At 33.0% G+C, this 13,599-nt stretch overlaps 2 protein-coding genes across 3 annotated transcripts; one reads left to right on the plus strand and one right to left on the minus strand.

Annotated features, from left to right (window-relative positions):
- The first annotated feature begins 5,425 nt into the window (after positions 1-5,425).
- On the plus strand, positions 5,426-9,298 carry LOC122525740 (nose resistant to fluoxetine protein 6-like). The gene is made up of 13 exons (XM_043648666.1): positions 5,426-5,543; positions 6,081-6,325; positions 6,415-6,608; positions 6,689-6,819; positions 6,925-7,152; positions 7,276-7,489; positions 7,774-7,939; positions 8,023-8,102; positions 8,189-8,284; positions 8,491-8,620; positions 8,711-8,885; positions 8,942-9,084; positions 9,173-9,298. The coding sequence occupies exons 1-13, from the start codon at positions 5,426-5,428 to the stop codon at positions 9,296-9,298; spliced, it is 2,046 nt and encodes a 681-aa protein (XP_043504601.1).
- Positions 9,299-9,607: 309 nt separating this feature from the next.
- Positions 9,608-13,429, minus strand: LOC122525367 (myotubularin-related protein 2). 2 transcript variants are annotated; one of them, XM_043648110.1, is made up of 10 exons: positions 13,197-13,429; positions 12,604-12,835; positions 12,360-12,467; positions 11,607-12,059; positions 11,039-11,486; positions 10,763-10,938; positions 10,578-10,685; positions 10,320-10,504; positions 10,017-10,221; positions 9,608-9,940 (listed from the first exon to the last, which is right to left on the minus strand). In XM_043648110.1, exons 2-10 carry the CDS (start codon positions 12,727-12,729, stop codon positions 9,788-9,790), a joined length of 1,962 nt encoding a protein of 653 aa, XP_043504045.1. In that variant the 5' UTR covers positions 12,730-12,835; positions 13,197-13,429; the 3' UTR covers positions 9,608-9,787. The 2 variants fall into 2 exon arrangements, with proteins under 2 accessions (XP_043504045.1, XP_043504046.1); XM_043648111.1 differs by lacking the exon at positions 12,360-12,467.
- Between the last annotated feature and the right edge of the window lie 170 nt (positions 13,430-13,599).

The raw sequence follows: 13,599 nt of genomic DNA on the forward strand, positions 1-13,599 counted from the left end.
AAACAATAATTCAAAGATATACACATATTTTCTTCCGTGAAACTGAAGCACAATTGATACATACATACATATATATATGTATATTATTCTCGTCGGACCGGTCGTGCTTCATGCGCGCGTGAAGCTTTAGTCAATACTATTTTAGACGAGAGACTACGATTTCGTGATAATAAAATCAACATATTAGTTTTAAGGATAAAATTATTGACAACACGAAAACATGGGGATTATAACAACGGTGATTTGATTGATGATAATACGGAACGAGGCCCTACGACATTTCGACTAATCTTTATTTTTAATTATTAATATTATTATTATTAATATTATTATTATTATTATTATTATTATTATTGTTGTTATTATTATTATTATTAATATTATTATAATTATTATAATTATTATTATTATTATTATTATTATTATTATTATTATTATTATTATTGAATACTGTAAAGCGGACTTATGTTCGTTTTAATTTCGATTAACATGTGATTATTGTATGTGTTACAGAAAAGAAAAAAAAAGAAAAAAATTAGGTCCGTGAATATAACGAATATTTTTTTAACTCGTTTAATTTAATTTCATTTAATGAGATTGAAATAAATTGTAGATTTTCCTTACAAGCTTTGCAAATTGTAATATCCTGAGATTTTGCGATCGATGAAAATATTATTTAGTTTCGGACAACTACTAATAAGTACTCCGCCTTACAGTAACTCGCTCGACGTTTATTTTCCTCACTCCTGAAAAAAAAAATGGAATCAAATGAAATTTAATCTAATAAAATCATTTCCACAAAAAAAGGACTTTGCATATAAATGGAAGGGCCAAACGACTCTCTCGTCGTTCATCGAACATTTACTCGCGGAGAAGGAAATGACATAAATAATAAATTAGAAAAAAAAGATTAGCCGTTAAGAAGAGAAAGAGAAAAATGAGAAATCCCTTTTCGTGCGGTTTAATTTGATATAAAAGAAACCGGTTCATTGTCAGATTTGTTTTAGCAAACACTTGTACATATAGTAATTAGTAATTGTTACATAGATAAATGGCTGGTGTTATATAAAAAATACGTTTTCTCCGTAACTTACACATCCACACATAGACACGAACAAACGCATACAAATACAACATAATAATCTATAAGCGATATGATGTTCTTTTGAAAGAAAAAAAAAGAAAAAAAAATCGACGAGGGCACACAAGCGCTGTTTCGTGGTTTCGACTGAAAAATTGACAAGAACGAATAAAACGATCGGAATAAAAAAATATTAACGCGTACACACGCGAGGGTGTGTGTATATGTTACAGTCGATGTAATTTAATATTATTTTGTCAGAGTTTTTTCAGGGTGAAGGAGGGGTGAGAATGCCCGGAATAGGAAAATTTGAATTTCAAAGCCCCCCCCCCGTGTATTTTTGTTCATATCTAGAAATATGATTTTTTTTTTTCATTAAACAAACCCTTCGATAATAGAACATTAATTATCGTTTGCATTATATATGTTTGCTAAGAAAATTGCAATATTTAAATCGCTGAACGTTCGCAATGAAATTTGGAACGAGATCGATTCTTATACTCTCGAAAAGACGTGTAACGATTAGAAATTATTCTTTGTTGGATCGATTCGTCAAAGATAATTATAAAGGAAGAAGAATTGAAATCAAAAAGATTAATGATCGATCGCAATTTCGTGCGTATAAAGAAAAGAGAGAACAAAAATAATAATTATAATTAATAAAAAAAAAGATGAAATATAGAAAAGAAACAAATGCGAATAAAATATAAATCGAGGTAAACGTTCTAGCAGACGTTTAATGGCGATTATGATAATACGAATGATAATGGGACGATGAGATGAAGAAGAAGATAAAGATGATGACGATAGTGGTGGTGGTGGTATACTCGCGCCTTATCACGCTTTTTATTCGTGATATTGTAACATACGATAAATTCACACAATAATCGTGTATACTTTGTTCGTTGGAACTTCTTTTTTTCTTCATCTCTCGTCGTCTATCTTAATTAACTTTTCATATATTTATATATTTTTTCTTCTCTTTTCCACTTATTTATTCTATTACGATACTCAAACACACCCTTCGAACATATTATCTTGTCGAATATACGGAAGTTACTCTTTCTCAATCTTTGGGGAGCTTTATTTTGATGTTTTTCTTCTAATAATATACGACGAGGGTGTATAATGATATTATTATTACTACTATTACTACTATTACTACTACTACTACTACTATTACTACTACTACTACAACTACTATTACTACTACTATTATTACAATTATTATTATTTTGTTCTTTATTGCAAAGTGTGAGTCACGCAAACACTTTCGCGCGAGGAAATGAAAAGAATTATAATGAAAAAATAAAAAATTGAAATAAAAAGGAGAAATAAAGAGAGAGTGCGCACGTAAGTGTCATGGTACGCGTGGTGTGCATTTCCTCGCGAGTAGTATTGTACAAAAATGGTATATACAAAAAAAAAGCAAAGAAACAATTGCGATGATAAAGCGTAAATGATGCCACGTTCAAATTTTTTGCGTCTTGCCTCCTCGCCCCGTCGGATATTAATTATTGTGATATTTTATGATAATGTATAATGATAATCCGCTCTATTTCCTTTGTATTATTATTATTAATATTATTGTAATTATGTTTTTTTTACTATGAAAAAAAGAAAAACTCGAGTGGCCAGAATTTTCGTCCTTTCTCCTTCCCAGCCCCTTCCCAGCCCCTTCCCACCCCCTTACCAACACCTTACCAACCTTGACTCATCGTATATTCACTTTAGAATGAACCTTTCGTCGAGTCAATCGTTGAATTTCCTACTTGTATTTTTTCTTCTCTTCCGTTCTTCGCGAGATGTGGATGTAAAACTTCCATAATATGTGCTGATAATAACACATTTGAAAATCAATATCTCATTTTTGACTTTGTCTATTCTCTTAAACCCCTCTTTCTACAAATATAAAATGAAATTATTGTTAGATAAGCAAAGTAAATAAGGAAAAAGGAATGTTCAAGGATAGCGAGTCGTAAGAATGCATGCGTAATTTACAATCGAAAGATTGATTTTCGTCGTAAAATTATGATTGTGCAATCGATTCGTTTGTATTCTTATCTAATCGCCAGCATATTTTCCTTCTTAATTTTATTCTCATAATTATTCGTCGTGTTGTTGTTGTTGTTGTTGTTCAACTCGATCTGAAATTGAATGAATTTACGTGTTTTATTGAAAATATTGGGAAGAGAATACGAGGCACGAACGTGACCATAGGTTCGCGTGTTCTATTATGCACTCAAATTTGATCTCAAACTGTAATCCTCGTTGAACTATATTATTTATGTTAATTGGAAAGAGAAAAGGACTTTCTCTGTATACATTTAAAAACGATCATTGCGATGACATAACATTCGTTTAGAGATATATATATATTTACATATACAAATACGCGTGACATTATAACGGGCTCTATGCTAACGCTTTCACGGTACGATTTTATACTTAAATAAGCATTCGCGGAAGGATAACTCAATTTTCTCATGAATCTTACAATATTATACGAACAACCATAAGATCTTTTTCAATTGTAAATTATTACGATCGTATATCACGGATCTATCGGAAGTGTTTTAAATGTTATATCATAGATGAAGAAAAAGGAATGCGAATATGTACTTTATTACACAACGAACGAACGAACGAACGAACGAACGAACGTACATATTGCGAAATGCGCGCAAACAGACAATTGAGCTTTATTTTTTTTCCTTCAATATTTTATATTTATATTGGCTTATGGGACGTATTGGAAAAAAAAATAATGTTTCATTGGTTAAGACATTGCGCGGGGCGCTCTTTTCCGAACGCCGTAGAAGAGCATGCTTGGCGAGCAATAGAAAAACCGGGATACATTTCGGTACATTTCACATATATTACTCTTACGTTGCCTATCGAATCGATATAAAACATGAAAACATGAAAAAGATATCTCGTGACCCGTACGCAATGTGTTAAGATCAAATATTGCGAAGACGATAATATTATCATATTGCTCGTTCTTTTCTTTTCCGGAGAACAAAGATCCTTCTACTTCTCGGAAAATAAATACGAGCCGACTAAAATCAAATATACCGGGAATTTACGTTGAGAGAAAAAGAACAGAATGATTTGACAAAATTCGTCGCGATGAAAGAAGACAAACTTTGCTGGTATTTCATCGAAGAATTTTCGAACAATTTGAAATACATTCGGTCCGAGAAATTTGTTAAAGAAAAGAACGTAGATTCGAGCTGGTGGTAACCACAAATTAGACACGAATGATTGTTTCTACTTAAATAATATGATTTCGTGTACCGAAACGATGAGGAAGTCTTCGAACGAATATACCGGGCGAAAGTTTTCCTTCGAAATACGCTTAAATATCTTTTATCCGAAATAAAATCGTATGTCGAATCGGGGAAAAAGTTTCTTCGTATTTTCCGAATAGATGTTAACAATATTCATCGGATTTGGATACAGATGATTGCATTTTTGAAAAGTAACGTATTATCGTAGAACGAAGAAAATAGAAAAGCTAAGTAGTATTCGAGTTGCACGGAGGTACCCTGTGGATGGTTTTAGTCGCGACGGTGGTCTCTCGGTAATGGTGCCATGGTGCAAATGGTGGTGGTGCTGCTGGTAGGGGGGATGGATGGTTAAAAAGACAGGCAACGACACACACAGTCAAACATCGGTTGTATTTCACTCGGATTCTGCAATTACTTTTCATCAAGTGCAAGTAGTTCTTTCACGTTCATCGGGAATTATTCGTCGAGTATAATTTCATTTGCTTGTGCGATTTATTTCCTTCCTATTGTCATTGTTTTATTTATTTATTTGTATTTTTCAATATTTTCATATACATAAAAATCCTTCTTCAAAATGATCCTGCAAACTTGTCGCATCGTTCGAGTAGAAAAGGATCGAGTACGTCAGGCTAGGACGACGAGCCTTCTTCCAAGGAAAAATATATAGAAACGATCAAAAAGGAAAGCCACATTTATCGATTTCCTCTCGATTTCTTTTTTCGAGTTTTTTTTCTTCTTCCTTTTTCTTATTTCCAGGTGAGCAATGAATTTATTTACATAATCTTTATATCGCCAAATTACTTAACCGAAAAATCCGAAAATAAGAAAAACAAGTAAAGTATCATTAATCGTTCGATGACCCAATCTCAGGTACCACCAGTTTTGACCGAAAATAAGAAGTAAGGGTGCTCTCGTAAATTCGAATTGTTACCTGACGAAAATGGGACGTCCAGGACGCGTCGTCCTCCCCCCGTTGCTCGCGTATCTCACACTTTTTTCTTTCTTTCTTAATTATGCTTCGGCGAATGAAAGGAAACAATTAAAGATCGGTATGTTGCCAATTTATGCTATGTTGGCAAACGCGGATCTATTAAACTCGACCCAATGCGGCAAAGAATTGAAGGATTTTCGAGAAGCTGTCGATCAAAAAATACTCTGGGCTCTAAAAGGTTCGTCAAACTTACGAAAAATCTCTATTATTATTAACTCAATATTGAAATAACCATTAACAAATTGTCCCTTCATTTTATTTCCTTCGTTTCCTCGTAGACTTTGCCTTAAATGGACACCTCCGCGACAATTTGAGTAAAAGTACGCTCTCTAAGCCGTTCGAAAAAGGACAAACGCCTGCAGTGGTTAATTAAAACGAATCGCGTTATTTCGTCATTCTTTTTATAATCGAACAAAAAAGTTTATAGTTAGAATGGCGAAATAAACTAGTCAAACTAGATAACTCTTAGAAACTAGTTAACTTTTACAAACTAGTTAACTATTTAGCATAAGATTTTATTTGTCCATTACTTGTCCTTTGTCTTATGCAAAGAAATAAGTTATTAATTATGAAAATAAGTGAAAATGTCGACGGCCGCGAATAGGCAAGCATATAAACTTGGTCGACAAGTAAATACGGTTGTCTACTTCAAGGCGAAAGGAAACTAATGGAAATGAGTTTCGATTAACATTTTTTGTCTTCTTTTTTGATGAAGTAATCGATGCAAGCGGTGAACCAATGTCAGGATTCGTTTATGGAAATAATTATTGGTTGGGTAGCAGAAGCCAATGCGAAGATGCAAGCAACAAAAGTCCCTTCTTGTTAACGGAAACGGAATTACGAAACAATTCGAGATATCGTCGCATCGAGAATGAATTTCCACCGTACGAAGTGAAATACTTCGTCGCTAATTTTCGACACAATAGCACTTTGCAATACCACGTCGTAATACCCGAAGAAGTAAGTTCCTATTGAAAATGTCATTTTAATCATTCGCTCGAATCTTCTTTCCGTTTTTTCGTTTTTTCGTTTTTTCTTTTTTTCTCTAGGATTTGATAACGCTCGGCATGTGTTTACCCGCTTCCTGTTTAAAGGATCAACTTACTATTCTTCTCGAAACCGTATTCAGGAATAGAACTCTTTTAATAAGTCAACTATATTCAGCCGACTTTACATTAGTCGAAGTAAGAGATCTGATCGATGACCATCGATGGCTATTGAATGAAACATTTATTACGATGACGTATGCCAATAATTCATTATTTCCCCTCTCGTAAAATATATGGAATACAATTATATCAATTTTGTTTGTTCCTTCTCCAGGATAATAGTGTTACTCACGTTCCTATTAATGATAATAGGAACGGCCTATGACGTTCTGATATATCGAAGACGTTTGAAGAAATATTACAAATATTTACAAACTAGTGCAAATATTAATCCTCTAACGATTGGTAAGTATAATCCAATCATCCATAAATAATATCATATGAAATTTTCCTAGGAATATTATTTTTGGCGATAACGCGTAACAATTCACATATTTTCATTTATCTCAGATAAAGAACAAACGCTACACGAGGATATAGAAAATGAGATGGAGAAATTGAAATCCCAGAATTTAGTTTGTAAAGTATTCCAAGCTTTTTCCGTATACTCCAACTCGAAAATGATATTTAGTCATGAGATTGGAGAAAATTCTGTACCGATTATATACGGATTAAGATTTTTTACGATAGGATGGACTATTTTGGCACACACGATCCTTTTTACGAAAGATTATTTTGGTAAAGTAACGACAATTATGATGATTAAATTGAATTTACGTAATACAATTATATTCATCTTGACTTTCTCTCTCTCTCTCTCTCTCTCTCTCTTTCTCTCTCTTTCTTTATGATCGATCAAAGACAATAAGCCGATAGGTTGGAGAAAGTCGGAGGGTATCTTCGCCCAATTGATAACCAACGCGTCCATGTCGGTTGATATTTTTTTTTTTCTTAGTGGATTTTTGGTCGCTTACGTATATCTAAAGAATGAAATAGGCAAAGATAAACGTAAACCTTACAATTATCTAAATACAATAAAGTTATATTTTCTGATTATCCTGAAAAGGTTTCTCAGGTAGGTCTATTTTGTCAAATAACAAATTAAAACACATTGATAATATAATATTATTAGTGACCCCCGTATAGTGGTCGCTCATAAATAATATAATATATACGAGCTTTTTTGCCTGGACGACCATATACGAGACGATATACGAGAGATGATATCGAATATATGCAAAAATATCGCTTTCTTTAAATACCTTAATATATAATTACCTTATAACATACTTATTTATTTATTCAAATATATATTTGAAATAAGTACCTTATCTTTCTCCCTTTATTTTTCCAATTTAGACTGACACCGACATATATGATAGTAATAGGATTATTGGAAATAAATGCAACATGGTACAGTAAAACTTCCTTGTTTTATATGACCGAACGTTCGCACGAAATTTGCCAAAAATATTGGTGGAGAAACCTTCTTTATATTCAGAATCTTTTTAAAGTCGAAGAAATGGTATGGACCTATGCTTTTGTCAATTTTCGATATTATCCTATTAATTATAATTAATATTCCATTAATTTAATTAATCTTTACAGTGTATGAGTTGGAGTTGGTACTTGGCGAACGACATGCAATTCTTCGCGATTACTAGTTTCCTGTTATTATTATCTTCCATGTAACATTCTCCACATTCTAATGAACATATTAAACATATTTTCTAGCGTAAGCCATTCTAATCGATCAAATCAAATTCTATTCCAGGTATCTCAAAGTAGCAGCCAGTCTGCTCGGTCTATTATTTATCTCATCGACGGTTCTAACAGGATATATAGCCTACATCAATGATTATATTCCTACGTAAATATCAATATTAATCATTATCATACCTATAAAAACATTGAATCCTTTCGTTACTAGCGATCGATATAGGATTCCTGTTCCTGACATGGGACGATAAATATATAGGAGCGAATATTTATGGAACGTGATACTCGGGCCAAAGTATGCTATGTAACGAAAGGGCTATGTATCGATCGATAAATTGAAATTTCATCATTTTATAGATTGGACAAACAATACAAACTCATGAAGGAGCTATACTATTCTCCATGGGCTAGAATAGGACCTTATATTGTGGGAACGATCACTGGGTATATACTTGTCAAATTAAAGAACAAATTAAATTTTAGAAAGGTACAAAATATTCCTGAATTTACCTCGCTTACAAATACTTCGCGATTAAATCATTTTCTTCTTCGTGATGTTGATGATGATTGATTTTAGAAAACATTAATACTCTTCTGGATACTCGGCAGTTCTTGTAGCTTATTAACACTCTTTGGAATATATCAAAGAAGGATATCAATTTTAGCTGCTGCGTTTTACGTTGCTCTCAGTAAAACTGTTTGGTCAATTGGCATCGCATGGCTCGTAATAGCCTGTTGTACAAATAACGGAGGTACAAATCAAAAATTTTTTAGTTTGACATTATAATTAGATCATTTCTTTTCTTAGGTATATTGACTCGTATTCTTTCGCTCAAAGTTTGGATCCCGCTAAGTAGATTGACTTACTTAGTCTACTTGATAAATCCAATTCTTATAATTTCTGTACAATTATATAGTGAAACTTCCCTTCACATTGATTTTCTAATAAACGTTTGTATCCTTTGTTATTTTTATTATACCGATAGATTTATATTCAATGTAATTAATTATAATCATTTTCTTTCGTTTTATTTTTCAGGGGTTGTCATTTCTAGGATACATCATGTTAAGTTACATATGTTCTTACGCATTATCGTTGATGTTCGAAACACCTTACATGATTTTGATAAAGGAAGGGATGAACTACTTGAATATTAAAACATAATTCCTTATCCCCTTTTATGGAATATTTTTGTCGACGACAACAACAACAACAACAACAACAACACAGCAACTATTCTTCGATGTTTTAATTCATTTATTGGAAAATGTATACGTTTTGTTAATTCATTTGTTTTTTTCTTATCAATGATAACGATCTAACGATCGATCGTTCGAAAGATTCAACTCTCTTCACTCGCACACAAATATCTATGAATATTATAATATACATATATATTATATTTATATAATACATATATATTTATATAATATATATATATATATATATATAATATATTTTTTTTTTTATTTATTTGTTTTCTTTTGACAATTTATAAATTTCTTTTATCAAGAGGCATTCATTTTGTACAACAGCGAAGCAAGTTCATCAGTAAAAATATCTTGTATACACCGACTTAAAAAGAGACAATAAGCGTAGGGGGCACATTTACAAAACTACAGATCGTTAAACGCGTAAGACATTCTCGCCGTGCTATGAGTGAACCGGGGAATGTATCCTAGGTGGTGCAGGCGAGGTCAGAGATCGATTAGCTCGAGATGCTTGTTCGCGTCGACCTTCTTCCAGTTGTTTCTCAAGCTGTTCTTTCAAGACTAGAAGTTCTCTCGTTCGTTGATAAACAGGATCCTGAAGTGATAATATTGCCGATAAAAGGATAAAGGAAGATCTCTATTCGATATGATTTGATCAATAAACAACAAACCTGCTGCCTCATAATTGGATTCCACCTACAATAAAGACCTTTCCAAGGTTTGATATACCTCATACTAGCAACCGGCATTAGAACCAATTGATTTTGTGGCCCAGCCCAGTACAAAGGGTTTTGGTATAGGGATAATTGACTATTCGTGTAGGACCATAACGAGACGGTTCTTTGTTTTATCTGTTCTTGTACTCTCTCGCGTTCGCTTAAAACGAAAGAACGAATAAATAAAAGCGATGATTTATTTAATATGGAAATGCTTTTAAAGTGCAATTATATATATATATATAATTATGTATATACCTGCTGAATAAAAACGTGCCAAATCTGCAAGAGTAAAGATGATCGAGTATAGTGATTAAAAAGTGCTCGTTGAATTCAAACGCATTAGCAAATTGTCGCGTTATTTGCCATACGCAATCCATGAATTGTAAAAATACTGGAGAACGATCAGCATCGCTATGGTGTTCGTCGCCATGACCGATTCTCTGTACAAAATGTATTATAAGATTCTACGCAAGAATAAAATTGTTAAATAATCATTACGTAAATATGAATAACCTGTTGAAATTTATGCCCAAAACTAAGCCATTCTTTTTCTATAAGAACTTCAAATCCTTTAATTGTCCTGTAATATGGGTCCAACATCAACATGGCAAGAGCTGTTAACTATAATACATTAATCATATATATTTCAAGTTAGTTTTATTACGATGATAATCATTGAGATATTGTATCGTTATTACTTGGGCTGTTCGATCCCATCCATCGGAGCAGTGTACGAGTACGGAAGTCTTATGATTTTCTACTTTATCCACAATTCTAACTGCTCCAGCGAGAACACATTTAATATGTTTAAGCCACATGGTGGATTCTATGCCGGATAACCATTTAGCTTCGTCGATTTTGGGAAAACATAATTCTACGATAAAACGTACTCGTTATAATTAAAGTCCGAATTATTTTTTCTAATAGAGAAATTCTAAAGACAAATCGTTTATATGCTATATTATTAATAATACCTTTCAATTTTCTCAGGCTCTCTCTCATAACGTGAATATTATGAATATCAAGAAAAACAAGCTCAGCGTTTTGATAAGCATCCTCACTTTCGTAACCACCACCTTTCGCTTTATTCGCTATTGCATTAGGCATTGGTCGAGCATCCATTATAAATAGTTTATGGCTTTGCGCATTGGCATCCATTATTAACTGCACGTACCTCTCATCCTCGCGACTTCTTTTACCTCCAACACCTACTAACGGCTGTGCGCAACGCGTTATCGTCGCTTGACTTTCTGGATGAATCCATGAAAGTACCGGCAATCTTCCTCTACTTCTAAATGCCGCAGATGCTTGCAAATCTTCATCGGTTGCAGCTGCGGGTACTGCCCAAACTGCTGGATAACTATCGGCTAGCGTATACGTGTCATTAATCTTAGATATTTTCCACATGTCATTGTTTACACCCTATAATTAAATGTTAAACAAACCTATATTAACGTTAATTACAATCTTTTAATTAAACGTTTAATCAAATATACATATAAATACATATAAATGTTTTAGAAATGTAAGCAAGCTCCTTACCATTCGTTTCAATTCGGCTATGGGTTCGTAAACGTTCCATCCATTTTCGGGAAACGTTTCGGAATATTCAAACGCAAATAACGGTAATTTATGCGACAACGGGAACGAATATTGTTGTAGTTTTTCAAAGACATCTCTTCTAGAATGATTTTCCTGTTTATGAGCGAATCGAAGATTTCTCATGTCCTTACAAAACACTTCGATACCATAGGAATTTTCTCTTCTGCTAGACGCGCCGCCAACCTTTTCGATTCTACTAACAACTCCCAAGGGCACTTCCACGACATAAGGCGTTTCACGGTCTACACTACGAAAGTGGAGTTTATAATTTGTAACACTAAGAATTCCTCCGGCTGGACCCGAATAAGGACACAAGTAGGTCACATCTTGAGCGATGCCTTGAACTCGTTCTCCATTTAAGAGCGGCGGACCTGTATCATTTCCTGATAGATTCTGTGCAAAATAATTCCATGATAAATTTCATCCGACGGATGAAAATATAAATTTAATACGATACATAAGGGTTTCTATCAACGAACACATATTCTACCAAAAATCTATGATAAAAAGTAAAAGTGAAGGAGGATGATTGACTTTTTTCTTTTAACATTTATACATGGGGATTTCTTCGGATGAAACTTAAAACTTGTAGCAACAGCAGTTCATAACAAACAGAAATATAAAAATGAGAAATTAAAAGTATACGTTCCAACTAATACCACTTGTTTTTTTGTTTAATCCAATGAGACTCACTTTTACTTGATTGTCTTTTTTTGCCTCCAAAGCGGAAACAATATTATTATCTGTAGAAGTGGAACTCGAAGAAAAGCTTTTCGAATGAGACGCTTTTTCCCAACTCTCCTAAGAAATCGAGCGTTAAGAGACGCAGCATGAAATCAATTTGTTGAATTAGAACAAATTATGCGTACGCATGAAAAAGGCTTGTCATGTTTTTTTTCCTTTTTTTTTAACTACTGAATAATCTTAGATGTAATACCGATTCTTGACCCATCTTTGAATTGAGTGAACTGCTTTTGCTGTCTGAATTAAGGGAATCTGAACTGGCATTTTTTGAGTTGTTTTTCTCTACATTCAGGAGTTCAGCACTGCCTCTCTTCTCCATGCTTGTTGTACGTGTCCTTCTTATTTCTTCTACTCCTGTCGCAATGACATCTTTTTATTTGCAAACTGACTTCTTTCGCATCGATTTGCTCTATCGTTTCTTAATCCTACAAATGTAAAATATATGCGGCGTATAATTATCTATCAAATAAATACAATACAACAAATATATGAAAATACAAACTAGTGATATTTTCTTTCGGTTAACCTCAAAATTCTTAATTCGTATATTAAATGTTGGAAACAATAATGGAAAATAAATTTCTATAAATTAATTTCATACTTGTAGGTATTTTTCATTCAAATGGTCAATGCAACAACAAAAAAGGTGAAAAACAAGTTCGAAGTAGTTGATTTGTAATATTATCAAACCACGCCCCAAAATATTCGAAATAAGCTTCGAATGCTTTATGAAAAAATGTCCATTTTAATGATGTCATTGATTCGTACAAATAAACAATCACCAACCTTTTTTTCTCGAAATTTTTCAAATTATTTGAAAACGTTAAGTTCTGTCACGATGCACCAGCTCGCGTTTGACAGTAGCGGCCATCTTGCGGTTGTGATACGTCCGGTTAGCGCCAAGTTCGAATCTTCCAATAATCGCCGCCCGCGTGCGCTCATATTTCAAATTGATTCTTTTCATATTTTAGTTTAGTATATATATATATATAATCAAATTAAATCAAATCAAATCAAATCAAATCAAATCAAATCAAATAAACAAATATTTGATTGAAAAGGAAAGATGTGGGATCAAAATGTTTTAAAGATTCATCAAAATGCTTGAAATGATGACGGGCGCGTTCGTCTCGTGTATTATATCAATATTAAATCGGATTAGGTGTCATTCTGGAATGATTATTTTCAA

Source organism: Polistes fuscatus, unplaced genomic scaffold (genome assembly GCF_010416935.1).
Source record: "Polistes fuscatus isolate 324 unplaced genomic scaffold, CU_Pfus_HIC Scaffold9, whole genome shotgun sequence".
Lineage (NCBI taxonomy): Eukaryota > Metazoa > Arthropoda > Insecta > Hymenoptera > Vespidae > Polistes > Polistes fuscatus.